Below are 19,267 nucleotides of genomic sequence, written 5' to 3'. Positions count from 1 at the left end.
GAGCCTGAAGCCTCCAAGTCACTTGGCTTTTTATCTTGAAGGGGAGACAGGCTGGCATCGGGACATCAGAGACATGACAGATCCAATCTGGCTCTTTCAAACATTGCTTGAAATGTCACGTGTTGCTGTGTCTGATGATTACTGAATCCTGTGGATACAGGCTCTGCAAGCAAGGACCATCTATTTGCTGCTGGAGGGATTCAGCTAGAACTTGCAAGAACATAGGCCAACCAAGATGTTATGAAGGGCAATCAAGTTCTGGACCAGGGCTGACCCAAGTGACCTTTAAAGTTCCTTCCCAAGCTGAGGTGCTGGAATTCTAAAGGAAGCCCAGTAGCTAAACTGATGTGAGCTGGGATCTGTGGTTAGGGAGCTTCTGGGCAGCAAATGGGTTAATGCTCAAATAACTTTTATATATGAATTAATGTGCAGAGCTGGGAGCCAAAATCTGTTCCATTAATTTTTCCATCCATTCCAGGAGCAGTTAGGTACACACAGTAAAGTTTATTTTGGTGCATGGTATACTTCACTCCATTAAAAATAAATTAATCAGCAAATTCCTGCCTGGCTCAGCTCTGGTTTATGTAAATAGTGCCCAGCTGTAATGAGTTACAAGGTGTTATTATCTCACACACACAGAGGAGGCTTCACTCTGGAGCTCCGCTTGCAACAAAAGCATCTTAAATAAACCAAGAGAAGGCGGTTTGATTTGTAATGTTTTCACAGAAGTGGGATATACCTCACCCATATAGAGTTTCTTTATATGACTCATTTTATAGCAAGTTCAGTGAAGGACTTTTGATGGGGGAAGGAGGGGCAAGATGGTTCCCCGCCCCCTTTCTTCATTTTAAGAAAATCCCCCAAGAAATGATCCACACTCCGAGGGAGGAGGGGAACTGGTACTCCAGTGCTCAGACAAGGTGGCTCTGCAGCACATTTTCCAGGGTTGGAAAAGGGATAGAGAGCTTGGCATGGGACTGGGTCGAGGGAAGGTACAATGAGGCCAGGAAGAATGTTCTTTTTGCCCCCATATCTCATATAAGGGGAGGCCCAAGAGAGGAAAGACAGCATATTTTTCACTCCCTTCACTGGGGGTTAACAAAGGGACCTTTGTTCTTGAGGCCTCTTTAAATGACTTAGGATGCCACAAGCCCCCTTGGCCATTAGACCTCTCCAGGCTACCAGAGGATGGCCTGGCAGACTGTGTGTTGGCCAGAGTGACACATCTCTGAGAACCAGAGGCATCGGCAGCAGCAGAGACTCTGACCTCTCCCCTCTCTCTCTTAACTGAGTTGGGCAGTGCTCCTTAGCCTATGGCATCCATCACCTCATAGAAATTCCTAAAAGGTCCTGGAATAAATAAAAGCCATGGCAGAGATAAGTCTCTGTTTCTTTTAATGGCCAACTCAACCCTATATCTCAAAGCTGGAGGACAGAGTGTGGCTACCCGTCTTGACCCGGCAGCATTGCAAACTGCTCCTAGGCTACAGCAAGCCATTGATAGAGGTTATCTCCTTTCTAACCTACCCCAGCCCTTGGTAAGCCTCTAGGAAGAGCTGTCAGTCACAAGTGGTGCTGGAAGGACTTGGGGAGTATGTGCTTCAGGGTGCTCTTTCTTGGGGATCCTCTTGACGATGTGTCAGAAGAGCTAGGGGTTTTCCCTGTACTACTACCCCCAAGCAGATCAGACTCCAGGGCACACTAAGAGGAAACAACATAAATGGGGCCAGGTATTTGACAGCTGCTGTTCAAAGGTCAGTTCAGGCCACTTTCTGCAGGATCCTGGGCCAAACAGGCACTTCTCTTGCTGAGGTTCCTCAAAGCCAGCTGGCCACCTGTCTGGAGGGACCAGCCTCTCAAAGACCCTCATCATTATAAGTGGGAGCATGGGGCTTCAGGATGCTCTGTGGATTCTTCTCCACCAGAGGACGCCAGTTCACCTCCCCTGTCAGAAGCAGATCCTCACCGTTCATGGAGTCCAGGTACTGCATCTGCAGCAGGAAGAGCAGGGATCAGAGGACAAGGACAGGGGCTGGACACACAAAAGGTGGCATAATGAACCAGCTTCCTCAAGAAGAGGAAGGGGAGGGAGTCTGGGGCTTCTGACCATCCAACTTTCAGGCCAGGTGACTCTGATTTCCCAGATTATTACTTTAAGGAGATCTGGAGAAACAAGTCTGGGGGAAGAAGCTCCCTGGAAAGATTTGAGGGAATTCCCCATCACACCTCTGAACTTACACACCCCAGTGACATTTATCCCCCTGCTGCACTCTCCCTACAAAGTTTTTGCAGGCCAGAAAGTCAGTCTGCAACTTACAGAAGTCACCCCATCCAACACTGCTGGGAGAAAAGAATCCCAATTTTACTCCTTCCCTTCTCGGAGATCTATGTTCCCTTGTTTGAGGGGGGACAGAATGTGTACCTTCATGGACACGTGGAAAGATAAAGTTATCTGCACAGAGCTGATCACCCAAACTTTTTCTTTTTTCTCTTTTTTGCTAATACATATATATGCCTTTTGTCTTCCAGAGTGCCCCATCTAGGACGGGTGGGGAAGTCTGACAGAGCCTCACAGTTCTGCTGTTAGGATGGTCATCATCCCAGAAATGCCCCTGCTGCTCTCCTATAGCTTTCACCACTGATCCTCAGTGTTCCTGCTGAAACTGGGGAAGGTGGGGTGGGAACCAAATGCCTATCCTTCTGCTCCCCACAAATGACAGATGTTCTGACATTTGGAGAAAGTGATCATGTCCACTCTGGGCTTTCTTCTAACTAACTTCTTATTAACCTCCAGCCCATTTGGCACTCGGAGGGTGAGCTCCAGTTGCCACTGCCCTGGTCAATGCCATGCCCCTGAATGCTTTTAGACCTGCCCAAGGACTCCAGGTGCACAACCCTCCATGTGGAGAAGGAACACCTATGATGCAGGCAAACAGAAGGAGCTTCAGGGGAAAGGGTGAGGTAGTTCTGCAAGAGACAGATGGGCTAATGAGGAGGTGAAAGCATCTCTGGAGGAGTCCCTGGCTGCCTGCTAGTAAGGAGGGCTGCAGATGGGAAATGCTTCCAAGTGGACAGCAACATCTCCTGTGATAACTGGATCACAGCAAGAAGCACCACTATATCTAGACAGATGTGGCTTCCTTGGGGGAAAGGGAAGACCAGGAGCTTCATCTTAAGCCTAGGATTATATCCCTCTTCCAAGAACTTATCACTCTTATTGACCCATCTTCAGACTGCTGAACCTTGAACTCAACCCCAGCCTCTTGATATACTTCAGGTCTAGAATTTCACATGTCCTATGTCTTTTTCCAGGGCAAGAAGCTCAACTAAACTGCCATCTTTCCTAAAGTCCACTCCTCTTTCTAGTGACTACATTTCTGCCCCTAAGCTACCACTGCCTATCTTCTGAGTTGTAAACCTCCACATGACCCACACTGGTTACCAAGCAGCACCAGGAATAGGACTGGAGTCTGCTCAAGGTTCAGCTTCCTGATTTTCCTTGATCCACCTGGACAGAACACACCTCTCTGTTGGTCCTTCCCCAACACTCTGTCTACCTGGATCACAGGGCAGACTGACTTACTCCAGGACTAGCCATGTGCCTGACTGGCTCCTCAAACGCAGGACTAGCCCTATTTAATCTGCTCTCCCAGCAATAGGGCCTGGCATGGCAAGTGCTCAAAGGATTGCTGACAGAACTGGGTCCCCATCAAAGTTCCCTGCTTTCCTAAGGGCCCCATCACTGTTTTTCTGACTCTCACTGGGGCTATATAAGAACTTCTATATAGGGATATTGGTTGTATCAACCCCTTCTTTGGGGTCCCTGGAGAGGTCCCAGCTGTGCCTTTGTTGTGTGTGGCCTCTGGCATATGCCCACCATGGCAGATGGAAAAGTTGGGTGGGTCTCTCAGAAAACAGCATTTGCTTTGCCAATTGCTACTCCTGTCTGAGGGCGAGTCCAGTTAACAGTGTGAGTCTCAGAATTCTCCGTGGGTGGAGCACTCTGGCCCCAGTGCCTTCTCCCTGGCTCTGACAGATTTGAATAGTCAAACAGAAGTTCTGGCTTCTGGGGTTCTCTACCCTCTGAGTCTGAAGAGCCTCAATATGTCACCTTTCCAGCAATCAACTAGGTAGTCCTATTGGCCATGACTGCAAAAGAGCCGATAGCCCTTCCTTTTCCCGACTGTTGGAGGTTTGAAGACCGTGGATACAGGTGAACCAGAGAACTACTGGGTGAGGCCCCTTCAGCCCCAGGGCCAGGTCCATGAAGCAGAGTGTGACTCATGGGCAGCCAAGCTGATGAGCTGTCTGCAGCAGCTGAGGCCTTTAGTGGTGACATGAATCACCCAGCTTGGGGTCTGAGGCCAACTGTGTAAGCTGACTCACTGGGAGACCCTGGAAAAGCCTCCATGTTCTCCTGCTATCACTTGGCCTACTCATCTAGAAAGTTTGAGTTTCTCATCTTTATAGAATCTGGGGACAGGGAGATCAAGGAGTTAATTCTCCACGGGGTTGAGAAAGCTGTGTAGTAATGCAGTCCTTGCAGTGGAGCTTCTCCTAGAAGCTCTGGTGTCAGGGAGCCCTGGGGAGCTAGAGAGATGAGGACTTGAAGTGGGGAGACCCTGCTAGACAGTGAACAGCAGCCAGTGGGAAGATTCTGGGGGTGTATCTGTGGAATACTGCTTAGAACCTGGTCCTGCAAGTCAGGAACAGGAAATGCATCCTGGGCTCTAAGTGGATATAGAAGGGGGCTACATAGGTGGGCCAATATGCCCCATGCCTGTATATATCTTTCAGGACTCCGTGAGCCCAGCATTTAGTACAGTACCTGGCACACAGTAGGCAATGCAATGCATAGAGAATGGATAACAACTATAATTTTCTGAAAGCAGGAAGTTACTCAGTGTCCTTCCTTCTCTATTATATTCCCTGGGTCCTTGGCCTAGTTCACAGCTAGACACACAGAGGATGCTGGCTCTTAATCGGTGCCTGCTGCTTACATGATCAAGTCAGAATTCCTGCAGACAGGTCTCTGGCAACTCAGCCTCCCATGTTTCCCTAAAAGTCTAGCACCCATAACCTCAAGATGACCCACTTTTCAAAAGATTCTGCTGGGGGGTAAAGGGCACCCACCTGTTTCCTCACATATTCCACCAACAATTCAAGCTGTCTGGGGTCTTCACATTTCTGGTTGAAGAAGGTTCTCCAGAGGGCAGCAGCCAACCCATGATCATCTGAAAGGATCCCCTGGAACACAGAGTATAACAACTAGTCTTCCAGAGAGTACTGCAGGGCCATGATACAAAAACTGGGGATATTGTGAACACAAGAAAAAACAAAGAACTGGTTCAGAAGGACCTCACAGAGACAGTGAGGGGGAAATGAGGCAGCTGCACCACAGAGCTGGAAAGGGTCTTACAAGAGCACTCAGTCCAACTTCTTCACTTTACACAGAGGAAAAACCTGGGGCCCAGAGGGTACAAGTCACTGGCTGAGGTGATGCAGAGCTGGGACTCACATTTGATTGACCCTCCCAGCACAACAACTCACCATGCCTGGCCCAGCCAATGACTGAGAGGCCAAGAAGAGAAATGGTAGCAGCAGTGCCTGTGCTGCTGCTCACAGCATGGCTGACAGTGTTTTGAGTGTTTTCCCAGGAATGGAAGTGGGTGTGGACTACACCTTCTTGCTTGGTCCAAGGGCACCCATCTATGAGGCAGCTGGTTCTTTCAAGGGAGCCAGGAACCTTGCCTTCACTGTCACTCACCTCTGGGTTGGCCTTGACTGGCCCAGCCTCTCCCTAAGTAGAGGAACAGGCTGTTCAGCAGGATTGCCATGGGCCACAGAGGGCCACCAAGGGCAATGTGCAGAGCCTGAATCTGTATATGCCTGATACTGCCTCTCCTGGCACAGAGAATTCTGCTGGGAAGCCCAAATATCACAGAGGCTAACTAGAGCCATTTTCTAGCTTAGATCTCTCAGGGAGGGAGGGATGGAGGTGACTGAGGGAAAGGTCCTGGGAAATTGCTCTGTCTGAGTGCCAAAATAGTGTGTGGAACTGAAGTGCTGACTTGGAGTTGGAAGGCTGGATCAAGTCCTAGTTCTGCCATGCCAAGCTCAATGGTGATGGTTAAACCTGAGCCTCATACTTCTCAGCTATTAAAGAGATGAAAATACTTGCTCTATTTACAGCATCTTTGAATTATAAAAAATAAGATAATGTGCCAGGCATGGTGGTGCTCACCTGTAATCCCAACAACATGAGAGGCTAAGGCAGAAGGAACTCAAGTTCCAGGCTAGCCTCAGCAACCTAGTGAGACTCCATCTCAAAAAAAAAAAAAAAAAAAAAAAAAAAGGACTGAGGACGTAGCTCAGTGGTAGAACACCTCTAGTTCAATCTCTTGTAACAAAAAAAGTTTTTAAATAAAAATAAGATAATGTAAAGGCATTTTTAAAGTATAATATGTTGAATACAAGCACTTAGAAGCATGCTGTAGCTGGCAGCTGTGGATACAGTCAAGACAACAGCAGGATCTGAAGCCAGACTGCCAGAGTTCAAATGTAGCTCTGAAGCTGGGTGCAGAGTCACACACCTGTAATCCCAGCACTCAGGAGGCTGAGGAGGGAGGATCACTTAAGCTCAGAAGTTTGAGGCCAGTCTGGACAACATAGCAAGACCCTTTCTCAAGAAAAGAAAAAAATAAAGCTAGCTCTGTAATTCTTTTTTTTAGTTGTTGATGGGCCTTTTATTTTATTCATTTATTTATATGTGGTGCTGAGAATTGAACCCAATGCCTCACACATGTGAGGCAAGTGCTCTATCACTGAGCCACAATTCCACCCCTAGCTCTGTTACTTGATGGCTGTGTGGCCTCTGAAAAGTCATTAACCTTTCCCGAGCCTCAGTTCTCATGAGTAAACAAGAATAATCCCCTTCCTGAGCCTCAGTTTCTCATGAATTAAACAAGAATAATTCTCATCTCATAGAGCTACTGTAAGCATTAAAAGACAATACCTGTGAAAGGCTCTGTAAGTGGTAAACATTGCAAAGACCCAGGAGCACTTGTTCCATTTTATTTGATGGTCTGGTCTCTAGGGCATTGTGGTATTTGAGGTCTGGTTCCAGGCCTGCTGCCAGGAAGGGCCATGTTCAGTGTGGGAAGGTGACAATTTGGTGGAAAAGTATTCCACCTGCTCCAGACACCCTCTACTAAATACCTCACAGTCCCACAGCTGAAGATTGTCCTGGCAACAGGGCTGAGTCAGGAAAACACGCTTCTTCTGGCAGATGGCAATAGGGACCCAGGACAAGCTCAGGCACATCACCATTCTCCAAGCTATTTGCTAACACAACACCCTGCCTTTGTCTAGAGTGCCCTGGGCACAGGCTAGAGTGTTGCTGGCAGAGAACCACATGCGTAATATGTGAAAAACTGAGAATGGGAGTGGGTATCACAGGGGCTTGAAGAATTTGCAGAGCCCAGGACAGGAAGATCCTGGCAGCCATGGCCTGCTACAAACAGGCAGCCTCAATTGGTATGCAAGAAGGCTGGGGCAGGGAAAATCCATAAGCAGGAATTTCTGAGCAATCTGAGGAAGACTCAGGACTTGATAACAGTGGCAACAACCTGACTCTTCCAGATCGTCAGGGTTCCTTCATGCAGACGGCTCTTAATGAGTACATATGACATGTAGCACAGATACTATTACCCCCATGTGAAAGATAAGTACTGAGGCTCAAGGGTTAGTTAGGCTAATTGGTGATAGAAGTAGATCCAGCTAGCACTGCTGAGGTCAGGGGATGCTGCTGCCTCACTCTAGGCATGATGTGGTACCTGGCACACAGTGCAAGTGATCAGAAAATAGCTGATCACCCACCGGACTGCTAGTAACTCAGTAAAAACAAATGGGAGACTGGCCTGGGAGTGTAAATTTCAAATAAAGGAAGCAGAAAAGGAAAAGGGTTGCTTAGGAGCTAAGCATTTGGTTGCACAATTTTCCTCATGACTTCTTTCCCTCACAATACAAAGAGAGCATCCCTTCAGGAAATTAAGATACCCTGGTGGAAAGAAACTGAGAGGAAGTCAAGGGGCTGTCCTGGCACTAGTGGATCTGGTTACAGTGATGGGTTTAGAATGGCAGAGTTTCACTTGGATGAGACTGATTTAACACTACTGTGCACTTAGCATGATACTAAGAACAGAGTCAAAGTAACCTGGGCTCAGCTCTCAGGGAGCCTGCAATCTTAGTGGGAGGGGAGGGACAAAGCTAGTGCACATCAAACAGCTGCACAGAATGAAGTTGGAAAGAGTGAACAAATGCTAAGCTGCATGGTAGACCCCAACCTATGGGCTGCACAGGACCTCCTTATTCTTCAGCCTTAGATCTCTGATGACTCCTCATTCCCCTGTTCTTCTCTATCACTGCATTCTATTTGTAATTAGACATTTATTTACTTGTTTACTTGCTGCTTGTTTACTGTCTGCTTGTCTCTCAGTAATAAGGTAATTTTTGTAGGAAAGAGACCATGTTTACTTGATTCACCAATATATTCCCAGTGCATGGTAGACACCCAATAAACACAGGCTAAATGGACAGGAATGTTGAAATGTGGAGTCAAAGCACCAGAGATCTAGAAAGGTCAGGGAAAGTTGTGGAGACATGAGCTTTAAAGAATGGGGAAAATGTAGACAGCTGCAAGACACTGTAAGCAAGAGAGAACATTAGTGCATTAAATATACACACAGGGCTGGATGTGGTGGAACACACCTGTAATTTCAGCCACTCAGGAGGCTGAGGCAGGAGGACGAAAGTTTGAGGTCAGCCTGAGCAACTTGGCTGGCTTCAAATACTGTCTCAAAAGAAAATTAAATTTAAAAAGGAGAGGATGGCATGGTGGCCTACAGTTATAATCCCAGTGACTTGGAAGGCTGGATCACAAATTTGAGGTCAACTTGAACAACTTAGTGAGACCTGTCTCAAAATAAAATTTTGTGTGTGTGTGTGTGTGTGTGTGTGTGTATAACACAGACACACACATATGTATTTATACATACACACATATATAATATAGTGTGTGTGTGTGTGTATATATATATATTTAAAGGACTGGGCTCAGTGACCCATGCCTATAATTCTAGCTCAGGAGGATGAGACAGAAGGACCAAAATTCCAGGCTAGCCTCAGCAACTTAGCAAAGCCCTCAGCAACTTTGTGAGACCTGGGGTGGAGTGCACTGGGTTCAATCCCCAGCAGTGCACCAAAAAAATTAAAAAAAAAAAAAAAAAAAAAAAGGTACCCCAGGTAACTTGTGATCTGGTGTGTTCAGGTAAAATGGTCCTACCAGAATGGACTGGAACAGATACCATTCAGTGCATTTTTATTAATGCTGATGAATGAATTTATATATATATATATATATATATATATGGAGAGAGAGAAAGAGAAAGAATTCTGACATCAGAATGCATCTAATTTAGCAACCAATATGTACCAGGTGAGTGATACACACTTGTACCTCGAAACTCAGAAGTCTAAAGGAGGAGGATGGCAAGAAGTTCAGGCCCTGCCCCAGCAACTAAGCAAGACCCTGTCTCAAAACAAAAAAATAAAAAGATTGAGGATGTAGCAAAAAAAAAAAAAAAAAAAAAAAAAAAAAAAAAAAAAAAAAGCAACTAATATGCACAGATAAGCAATGTTTCTCAATTCTCATATCAAAGCTCATATTAAACTAGAGATGTGTATGGTATGTAGTCTAAATTGCTCTCTTATAACTGAGGATAGCTAGTAGGTTGGGAATCTGGAGACCCCAATTTAAATTTTAACTAGTCCCATGATCTGAAGCAAGTCATTTAACTTAATTTGGAGACAAGTTTATCTTCTGGCTTTCATTACTGTCTTTCTGATAACACTTCACGCAGCCTGAACTCCACTGCCTCATGTTCACCCCTTTGTGCATTTCCTCCCCTCTTTACTGCTCACCTACTGCAATGCCAAGCACTACTCTGGCAACAGAAATATACACAGTAGGCACTGCTACCTCCCAGAAGAAAATCTACACCCAGCCAGGGTGACAGTTAATGCTAATATAGTAAGAGCTGTGAGAGTCCAGGGAGGGCTGAATGAGCTAAGCCTGGTGAAGGTCAGGGATCACTTCCTAGGAGGGGTGATGCTTGCATTAAATCTGGAGGTAATGAGTACACTGAATACAAAGACAAGTGGTTTATTCCCCCTCCCCACCAAAAAAAAAAAAGGTCTGGTGAATCCTGGTGGTATGTATACAGGTGCTCATTCTCTGTCTTTTAACTTTTCTGTGGGGGTGGATGATGGGAGATGAGCTAGACACTACAACATGGATGAACCTTGAAGACATTATGCTAAATGAAACAAGTCAGGCACAAAAGGACAAATACAGTGAAATTCCATTTACATGAGGATCCTAGAGTGCTCCAATTCACAGAGACAAAAAGTAAAACTGTTGCCAAGGGATGGAGGAAAGAGGGTATAGAGGAATCAGTGTTCAGAGCACAACAAGACAAATATACTTACAGCCACTATTCTGAACGTTTAAAATTGTTAAAATGGAAAATTTTATATTATGTATATTTTTGAGTAAAAAATGATGAGATAGAGTTAAATGTTCTGATATGGAAGGATTCCCAAGATACATGGTTCAGTAAAGAAAAGTAAGCTGAAGAATAGTGTATAGAGTGTAACTCTCCATTTGCATAAAGGAGAAAAAATATGTTTATTTATGCACAGATAATATCTAGAAGGACATCCAAAAAGCTATTAATAATATTAGTTTTCCTCTGGGGCAGAGAAAAGGGCAAAAGAGAAAATGGGGCCTTCTATTTATATTTCAACCACTTATGTAGAATTTCACAAACTTTTTAAATGAATATGTACTACTTTTATAATTAAAGAAAAAAAAGTACGTAATTTGCCTGGCTATCATGCTATCTACATGTGAATGTCCCTCTCTCTGGGAGCAAATGGGGCTGAGACAGTGTCTGACTTGCCAGTGTCTATCTATCCAATACCCAGCAGGCACTCAAGTACTGACTACTTTAAGATGTGACCACATTATTTAGTGCTGTCTTTTCCAAGCACTGGTGAACCAGTCAATGAGATGAAGAAATAGATATTAAGCCATAACGACAGGCAGTAAAGATGGTCCTGAAGCTTCCTTCAGATCAAAAGCCTTTGTTAGGGAAGGCCACTGTTCTGCCCAAGACCTGACATGTGATCTTACCTCATCATATCCCAAGATTGCTGCATAGAAATTATTTGTCATGAGGATCATGTTCTTCTTCAGGACATAGGAATTAACCTACAAAAACAAAGGGCAAAACAAAATAGATGAAAGAAAGGAAAAAAGCCCAAAAGTATGACCTTAGGCTCTTTGCTGTCACAGACTGTTAGTAGAACAAAGAGAAAGAAATCTTAAGTCTAACTGCCAGTCCAGTCCCAATACCTTTTGTCTATCAGAATTCTCAATTCGCCAACTTTTTTTTTTTAGGTTTTATGTCAAACTACACAAAGCAATCAGTTTGATGAACTGATCAAACTACACATCTGGTTTTGTGTTAGATAATATGAACATGATATATAAGAAATGGTGTCTTAATTGGATGAACATAGTCTACTATGGAAAAAGAGCATATAAAACAACAACAACACCACTGCAACCTGTTGTCTCAAACCTTACTCAAAATGTGCTAAGAGAGAAATGAATTTCAGAGCAATGACTTCTTGTTGGGAATGAGTGCTCCAGGAAGTAACACTTAAGTGGACCTGGGACAAAGTCTGACAGGCATGACAGGAGGCAGAGGAGAGGGGCCATTCAAGACAGGGAGAACACAAAAGGAAAAAAAAAAAAAAAGACAGGGAGAACAAAGTGCAGAGGTGAGCAGCAGGAAAAAGAATACCTGGGAGTGTTGAGGAAGGGGAATGGGCAGAAATACTGGAAAAGTATGTTGGCACCTGGTTAGGAAATGTCTCAAGGGCTGCTCAGAAGAGCTTGTCATAATGAAAGACAAAAAGAAGGAAGCTGTCAGAGGTGGGAAGAGGAGGGAGAAAGGCATGACTGTGAGATGGTGAGGAGCACCGAGGGCCTCTGAGGATGTGGAGAGGAGCGAAGAATGAGATGGGCAACTTGGAAGCAGTAAGACTAATGCTGAGAGACTGTTTTAGAAAGGCAATTCTTGGGATTGTAGAGTCCCTCAGAGAATTAGGGAATAGTCAAGGGCACCTTCAGAGCCTGGAGTTCACTGGATGTTTTGACCTTCAGGCAGTAAGTAATACGCTTCAGGGCAAGGTCCAAGTTTTAGTCTTCTCGGGGATCCAAGCAGAAAGCTCTTGTAGTATGTAACACAGAGTAAGGACTCGCTATTTAACCTAACTGGTTTTAGAAACCACCAAACATTATTTGGAACTTATAGGAGAATAACAACCCTCTCCATGACCTCGTCCACCATAATCTCCATTTACTGAGTACCTGCTATGGGCCAGGTGCTTTATTAACATCATCTCTTCTAATCCCCACTAGAAGTTCACAGAGGCAGATAGATGTGTGTTATAATCACCTACATGTGACTGCCTGAGGCACCCACGGAGGTGAAGTGACTTGCCCTAAGTCACACAGCAAATCAGCGATAAAACTGGGATTGGCATTCAGGTCAGTCTGAATACAAAGTCCATACTGCCTTCCATTCCACAGATGCCTGCCTCCAAGAGGAAAATTTTACTTAGGATCACAAATCAAAAGACTGAGAGTGATCTTATCCTGTGGTCATAACTATTGTCTGAAGAAGAGCAGGAAAGGCAAAAGGATTTGGATTTAGAATCAAAATCCTGAATCCAAGTCACAGTTCTGCTATGTACATCAGATATGATCTTCAGCAAGTAAAATAACCTCTCCAAGTCCATTTTTTTGTCTTTTAAATGCCCTGCACACAAGGCTTATTTTCAAGAGCAAATGAGTTAGTGTATATTCATTCATTAATTTAACAACATATGTTGAAAGCCTTCGTAAACTGCACAGGGCAAGGAATTATGAGTAATAACTTCTGGTTTGTTTCTGTAAAACTAAAACCAGTTCCAATACTTTATAGTCATGGATAATTTTCAAAAACAAAAAGAGAAATGTGAAGCTCAAGGCTGGAAAATGTGAGATTGGTGGCAGAGGGGAGTGCAAACCACAACCTTTCCCACCATCTTCAACCAGGGTGGCATCAGCCATCCATCCTCTGTGTTCTCAGAGCACTGTGTACACTTTTCCCCCTGGGTACACAACATGGTTTAGAGTTGCTTATGCACCTGCCTCTCTCACCAAACTAGAAGCTACAAGGGTCACAGACATTGTGACTGATTAATCTCAGCACCCCAACAGGTGGTCCATAGCCAGAGACAGGGGTGGGGCACATACAGATATGCTATTAACAGAATCTTTACAAGGGTACCACTCAGAGCATGTTTGGTTCAATGACACCGTTGCTTTGTTCTGTTTGGGGTTTTGCTACTAAACAACTTCCATGTTTCTGAAAAATCCAGAAACATATCACCAAACTTCTGCTCATCTTCCAAATGGACCAGGAAAAAGAAAATCAAGAAAACACACCAGAGCTAGAGTTCATTCCTTCTGGCTTGTGAAGATGCAACTCTGACTCAAACTACTTAATACCCATTTGGAAGCTCTCCCTGCTCCCAGGCCAGTTGTTTTCTTAACTGTGCAAGAAGCACCTGAGCCACAAAAAGACATCAGGGGTGTCAAACACCATAAAGCAGGAGGACCTCTCAGAGGAAAACATTCACAAATCTGCTCTGTGGAACCAGTGTACATGTTGAATCACACCATTAAGCTCTGGAGCTAGAAGAACCCTCAGAGATCGCCTACCTCAATACCCCTGAGGAGATGGCCCAAAAGGGGATAGACACTCATCCAAGGTCACACATCAAGTTAGTGCCAGAACCAGGATTAGAATCTAATTTCTGGGCCAGTACTTTTCCTACTTCACCCTTTGCAGAGTATTTTCAGAGATCACCAACATATTAATCTGCAAACCTCAGTTCTTGCTTCCCTGAAAGACCCAAGTATGAACAAAAACACATTCTCCTCTTGGGATACACCTGCATCCTGGCTGTCTGTTGCCCAGAAAAAACAAACTGCAGGAGTGGAGCTCTTTATTAGCAAGGTTCCTCTACCTCCTGGTCCTCTATTCTAAGTCCAATGACCTATAAGCTGCTTCTCCCCGTCACCTCCAATTGAGAGATGGCAAGCTGCCACAGACAGGGATGGTTTTCAGATCTCATCACCAGGCTGGATTAGATCATGAAAAGGACTCTTCCTGGAAGACAGTGGAAGCTCAATCAGTGCAGACACGTGATCTATAGGCAACAGGTGAGGGAAAGTGACAGCAGCTTCCTGAACTACTGAACTCACCTCACTGGGCCTTTCTTGCCAGCCTAACAGTGAAGAGGAACTGAATATTCCCTCTGGTGAACCCTACTGGATTTTATTCCCTACTTAAGCTCTTGTTTGCTGGTATGCAGGTTCTCTTTCTACTTATTGCCAGATCATTCTGTATGGAGCACCAAGCCTGTAGAGATGCCCCCAGCAGAAGAGAAACTCCTCCCAGATAATGTTGGGCTGCTTGCTTATTAAACTCTTATCCTTTCCATAATGATTTGCTTTTTATAAAAACCCATACATACTGCACTACCACATGGGAAAGGTTCCTTTTATATCAGTTACTCATATTTTCCCATTTATTTAAGCTATTAAAATTCATGCAGATATTTTATAAGCCATCAGGATTCGGTGCCTGGTATTACTGAATGTTTAATAATAAACTAAACAGAAGAAATCAGAGGGTTAAATGATGACTGCAATTCCTGTAATGACTTAATTAAATTTTTATTGAGTACATAAACTATGATGTCATTTCTAGCCAACCATGGCTCTGCTTTCCCAGCATGTCACAGGGTGGGAGCACTCAATAGGAGGCTAAGCTAAATGAGCAGCAGGTCTCTGCTGAAATGGGGAGGGGAGCAAGGCTCACGTAACACACTCAATAAATTATCCGTTCATTTTTAAACAAAGTCCGTGAGTTATAATATATTTGCCATGCACTTTTTATGACATAATAAAAATGTTACCTTAAGGATTACTTAACACATACTACAAATGTTATAGCAGAGGCAGGCACAAGGGGCAAAGAAAACAAACATAAGCAGGCCAGGGACGGGTCCTGGAGTTTATGTCCCAAGGGAACAACGTAGTATATTAAAAAGGGAATGCAAAAAAAAAAAAAAAAAGTGGGGGGGATACAAGAGTTCAGGGCTACTAATCAGCAGATTAATGAATGACAACCAACAGGGAACACAGCAATAAGGAATCTTGCAAGGCACATGTTCAATTAATGTAGTATTCTCAAGGAGGAATATTAACTTTAAAGAGATGCCAGTTCATTTGAGGCCAATTCACTGCCCCTTTCCCCCTTTTCACTGTTGCAGCTCTTAAAGACATTCATGTAACTGCTTAACAGAGGAACCAGACTATGTGAATAGAAGAACTGAAAGGAGATCCAGTTCGAAGTTCTCCATAAGCTCTAGAAGGTACTTTGAGATTGGTCCTTGGTATCTTTTCTGCCTCACCTCCTCTTGCCTCCCCACTTTCATCTAAGAGTTGACTCTGCAATTTCCACAGCTATGTCATGGTCTCTGACATTTCAGCCATGTTGCTGCCAGGAATCCTTCTCTTCTTTATCTACTAATGGAAGGGATGCTAATACCTTCTTGCCTTCTAAGACCTAGCTCCCAAATTACATTCTCTACAAAGCCTCTCCCCTCCCCAATCCACAGGTGCCACAAAAATTATTAGAATCCTGAAGCAGGTCCCATAATTCACTGTGACCAAGTGCCAAGAGCTGTGCTTAGAGCTTTATGCATATTAGCTTAATCCTTCCCAATGACTCTATGGCACAGGTATTGCTATTATCTCCACTTTAGAAAAGAGGAAGCTGAGGGGCTGAGGTTGTAGCTCAGTGGTAGAGTGCTTGCTTAGCACAGGTGAGGCTCTGGGTTCAATCCTCAGCACCACATAAACATAAATAAATAAAATAAAGGTATTGTATCATCTACAACTAGAAAAAATAAAAATTAAAAAAAAAGAAAAGAGGAAGCTGATGTCTGGGAAAGTTAAGGCTACTCAGCTAGGAACTAGTCGAATAAAGGTTAGAAGACAGAGCAGTACAATTCCATTAATAATCCATGTTACTATAAATAATGTGGTTACCCTTCATGTGCCCCACACCTCAGCTTAATTGTAGAGGCAAAACAAAAAATGTCAAAATAGTCTTGGGTAAGCACAACTCAGAGATTCCCAATTCCAGTGGTAGCTAGAGATGGTATCATCAGACACCCCTAGTATAACACCAAGCACCGCCCCTAGGAAAACTGGGGAGAAGGAAAAAAGGTGCAATTATGGTGAGGGGAGGGGGAATCAAAGAAGATGGGTATAGAAAACACAAGAACTGATACAGGTAAGAATAAGCTATAAGATTACTGACTTGAGGCAAAGGTGCTAATAGTAGCAGAACAAGAATTTGTTAAGAGGGCTGGGGATGTGGCTCAAGCGGTAGCTCGCTCGCCTGGCATGCGTGCAGCCGGGGTTCGATCCTCAGCACCACATACAAACAAAGATGTTATGTCCACCGAAAACTCAAAAAAATAAATATTAAAAAAAAAAAAAGAATTTGTTAGAGTGAATGAATGACAAAGGGTGACCAGTGCTGAAGAATAGGAATATACCAAAGTCATCATAAGGCAACAATGCAATATAAGATTGCAGGTTGCGTTTTCATCATCTTTTTAGTAGACACCCACCAATGCTATATCATTAATACTTTGCAGAAACATCACATGCTATGGTCAAGTGGTAATATGAAAATCAGCTGGCCTATTTAAATTTAATGTTAGAAATTAGCCCACTGTGGGGGCTGAGGTTGTGGCTCAATGGTAGAGCGCTTGCCTAGCACATGTGAGGCACTGAGTTTAATCCTCAGCATCACATAAAAATAAATAAATAAAATAAAGGTATTGTGTCCAACTACAACTAAAAATTAAAAATATTAAAAAAAAGAAATTAGCCCCCTGTGAAATATTATGTGAGATACATAAGTGGGGTGAGAATAGATAGACGAAAGAGAAGGACACACAGAGAGAACATATACAAAAGTATGTACGTAACTCACTTAGTTACATTAGGACTAAAAGAATTACTGAGGGTCTTTTAGCAGTGATCCAAAAATACAAACAATTCTGCATGTATGTGTGCATGCATATGTGCACACGAGTGCACAAGTTCACATACTAGACAGTTATAGAGTAAAATGACAATACCAAGAAGAAAGAAAATTAAATATAACAAAATATGACAGATGAATAACTTTGATTTCTTCTTCCCTTTTTAGAAAATTATGTGAAAACCCAAGTAAAACATATTCCAGTTGTGCTGAAAGGCCAACTTAAACAAGACAAGGCATGATCCTTTTATTTATTTGTTTGTGTGTTGTAGATGGACATGATACCTTTCTTTTATTTATTTATTTTTATGTGGCACTAAGAACTGATTCCAGTGTCTCACATGTGCTAGGCAAGTGCTCTACCACTGAGCTACAATCCCAGCCTGCATGATCCTTTTTAAAATCCAATTTTAAAACATCATTTCAAATTTTTAATGTATCAGGAAGCTTGCTATGAGATGCTTTCTATAAAAAAGAAGTCCCTTCTTATTTGCTTATCTTGAAAATTCCAGTATTTTTTTAAAATATTCATTTTTTAGTTGTTTAGGTGGATACAATAGCTTTATTTTATTTTTATGTGGTACTGAGGATCGAACCTAGTGCCTCACAGGTGCTAAGCGAGCGATCTACCACTTGAGCCTCAACCCCAGCCCCAAAATTCCAGTTTTGTTGCTTGGGATTTATGCATTCAAAATCTCCAGAGCCTGATAACATCCTGAAAAATAAGGTATTTGGTTGGCAGGCAGAAATGCAGAATAAGAACCTTAATTTCTGAATGGCCACAAAGAACAAAAGTATTTTCCACAGGTTTGTTAAATAGCAAATCAAAAAAAAAAAAAAAGATGGTTGACCTCAGAAATTACAGCCATTTATCCAACTGACAAGGCATTTGAACACATCAGAGTTAAAAGTCCATAATCACCTTGAAAAGCAGCTGATGAGGTATATTAAGGCCATAGGAAGACCAAACTATCATACCAGCTTAATTTTTTTAGTTGTTCCAATAGCCAATCATACACATGACAGCATTTCTTTTTTTTTTTTTTAAAGAGAGAGTGAGAGAGGAGAGAGAGTGAGAGAGAGAGAGAGAGAGAATTTTTAATATTTATTTTTTAGTTCTCGGCGGACACAACATCTTTGTTTGTATGTGGTGCTGAGGATCGAACCCGGGCCGCACGCTTGCGAGGCGAGCGCGCTACCGCTTGAGCCACATCCCCAGCCCACATGACAGCATTTCGACTCATTGTACATATGGGGCACAACTTTTCATTTCTCTGGTTGCACATGATTCAGAACCACACCATTCATGCAATTATACATGCACATATGGTAATAACATCCATCTCATTCCACCATCTTTCCCACTCCCAGATCGACTCCTGTTCCCTTATTCCCCTCTGCCAAATCCAAAGTTCCTCCATTCTTCCCTTGCCTCAGCATGCACATATCAGACAAAACATTTGGCTTTTGTTTTGTGGGGAGACTGGCTTAAATTTTCTTCAATGTCAGAACATATAATAATACCTGGCTTAAAAAATACTTTTTTATCAACAAATTGATGGTACAGAGTTATGAAGGAAGCAATCATGGGGCTTTTATTTAAAATCTGTACTGATAATGGTTATCATGGTGGTGGTGGTAATGATGGTGGTATATTGTATTTGATTTGATAATATTCTCATGTTTATGATCTTATTTGTGCCTCACAAATATAACTTTTTTTAAATATTTATATATTTTTTAGTTTTTGGCGGAAACAACATCTTTGTTTTTATGTGGTGCTGAGGATCGAACCCAGGCCGCATGCATGCCAGGCGAGCACGCTACCACTTGAGCCACATCCCCAGCCCACAGAACTATAACTTTGCCCTTCAGTAACTCACGACTTAAATGCTATTGTTGTCCTAATTCAATAAACAAGGAAACAGAAGCTCAAAAATGTTAAGTGGCTTGCCCCCAAA

At 43.3% G+C, this 19,267-nt stretch overlaps 1 protein-coding gene across 3 annotated transcripts in view; it reads right to left on the bottom strand.

Annotated features, from left to right (window-relative positions):
• Positions 1–484: 484 nt before the first annotated feature.
• The window catches only part of UQCC1 (ubiquinol-cytochrome c reductase complex assembly factor 1), a 94,851-nt gene continuing 76,068 nt past the window's right edge, over positions 485–19,267 (bottom strand). For 2 of the 3 annotated variants that reach the window (XM_081291126.1, XM_081291128.1), the window contains 3 exons: positions 11,255–11,332; positions 5,134–5,247; positions 485–1,991 (listed from right to left, as the gene is read on the bottom strand). In XM_081291126.1, coding sequence (XP_081147252.1) covers positions 1,857–1,991; positions 5,134–5,247; positions 11,255–11,332 — 327 coding nt within the window. In that variant the 3' untranslated portion in view covers positions 485–1,856. The remainder of the gene's footprint in view (positions 1,992–5,133; positions 5,248–11,254; positions 11,333–19,267) is intronic. The other variant, XM_081291127.1, reaches the window with a different exon arrangement.

This window comes from Spermophilus citellus (assembly GCF_964194105.1).
Source record: "Spermophilus citellus genome assembly, chromosome: 4".
In the NCBI taxonomy this organism is placed as follows: Eukaryota; Metazoa; Chordata; class Mammalia; order Rodentia; family Sciuridae; genus Spermophilus; species Spermophilus citellus.
This window is presented reverse-complemented; position numbering and strand designations above follow the sequence as displayed.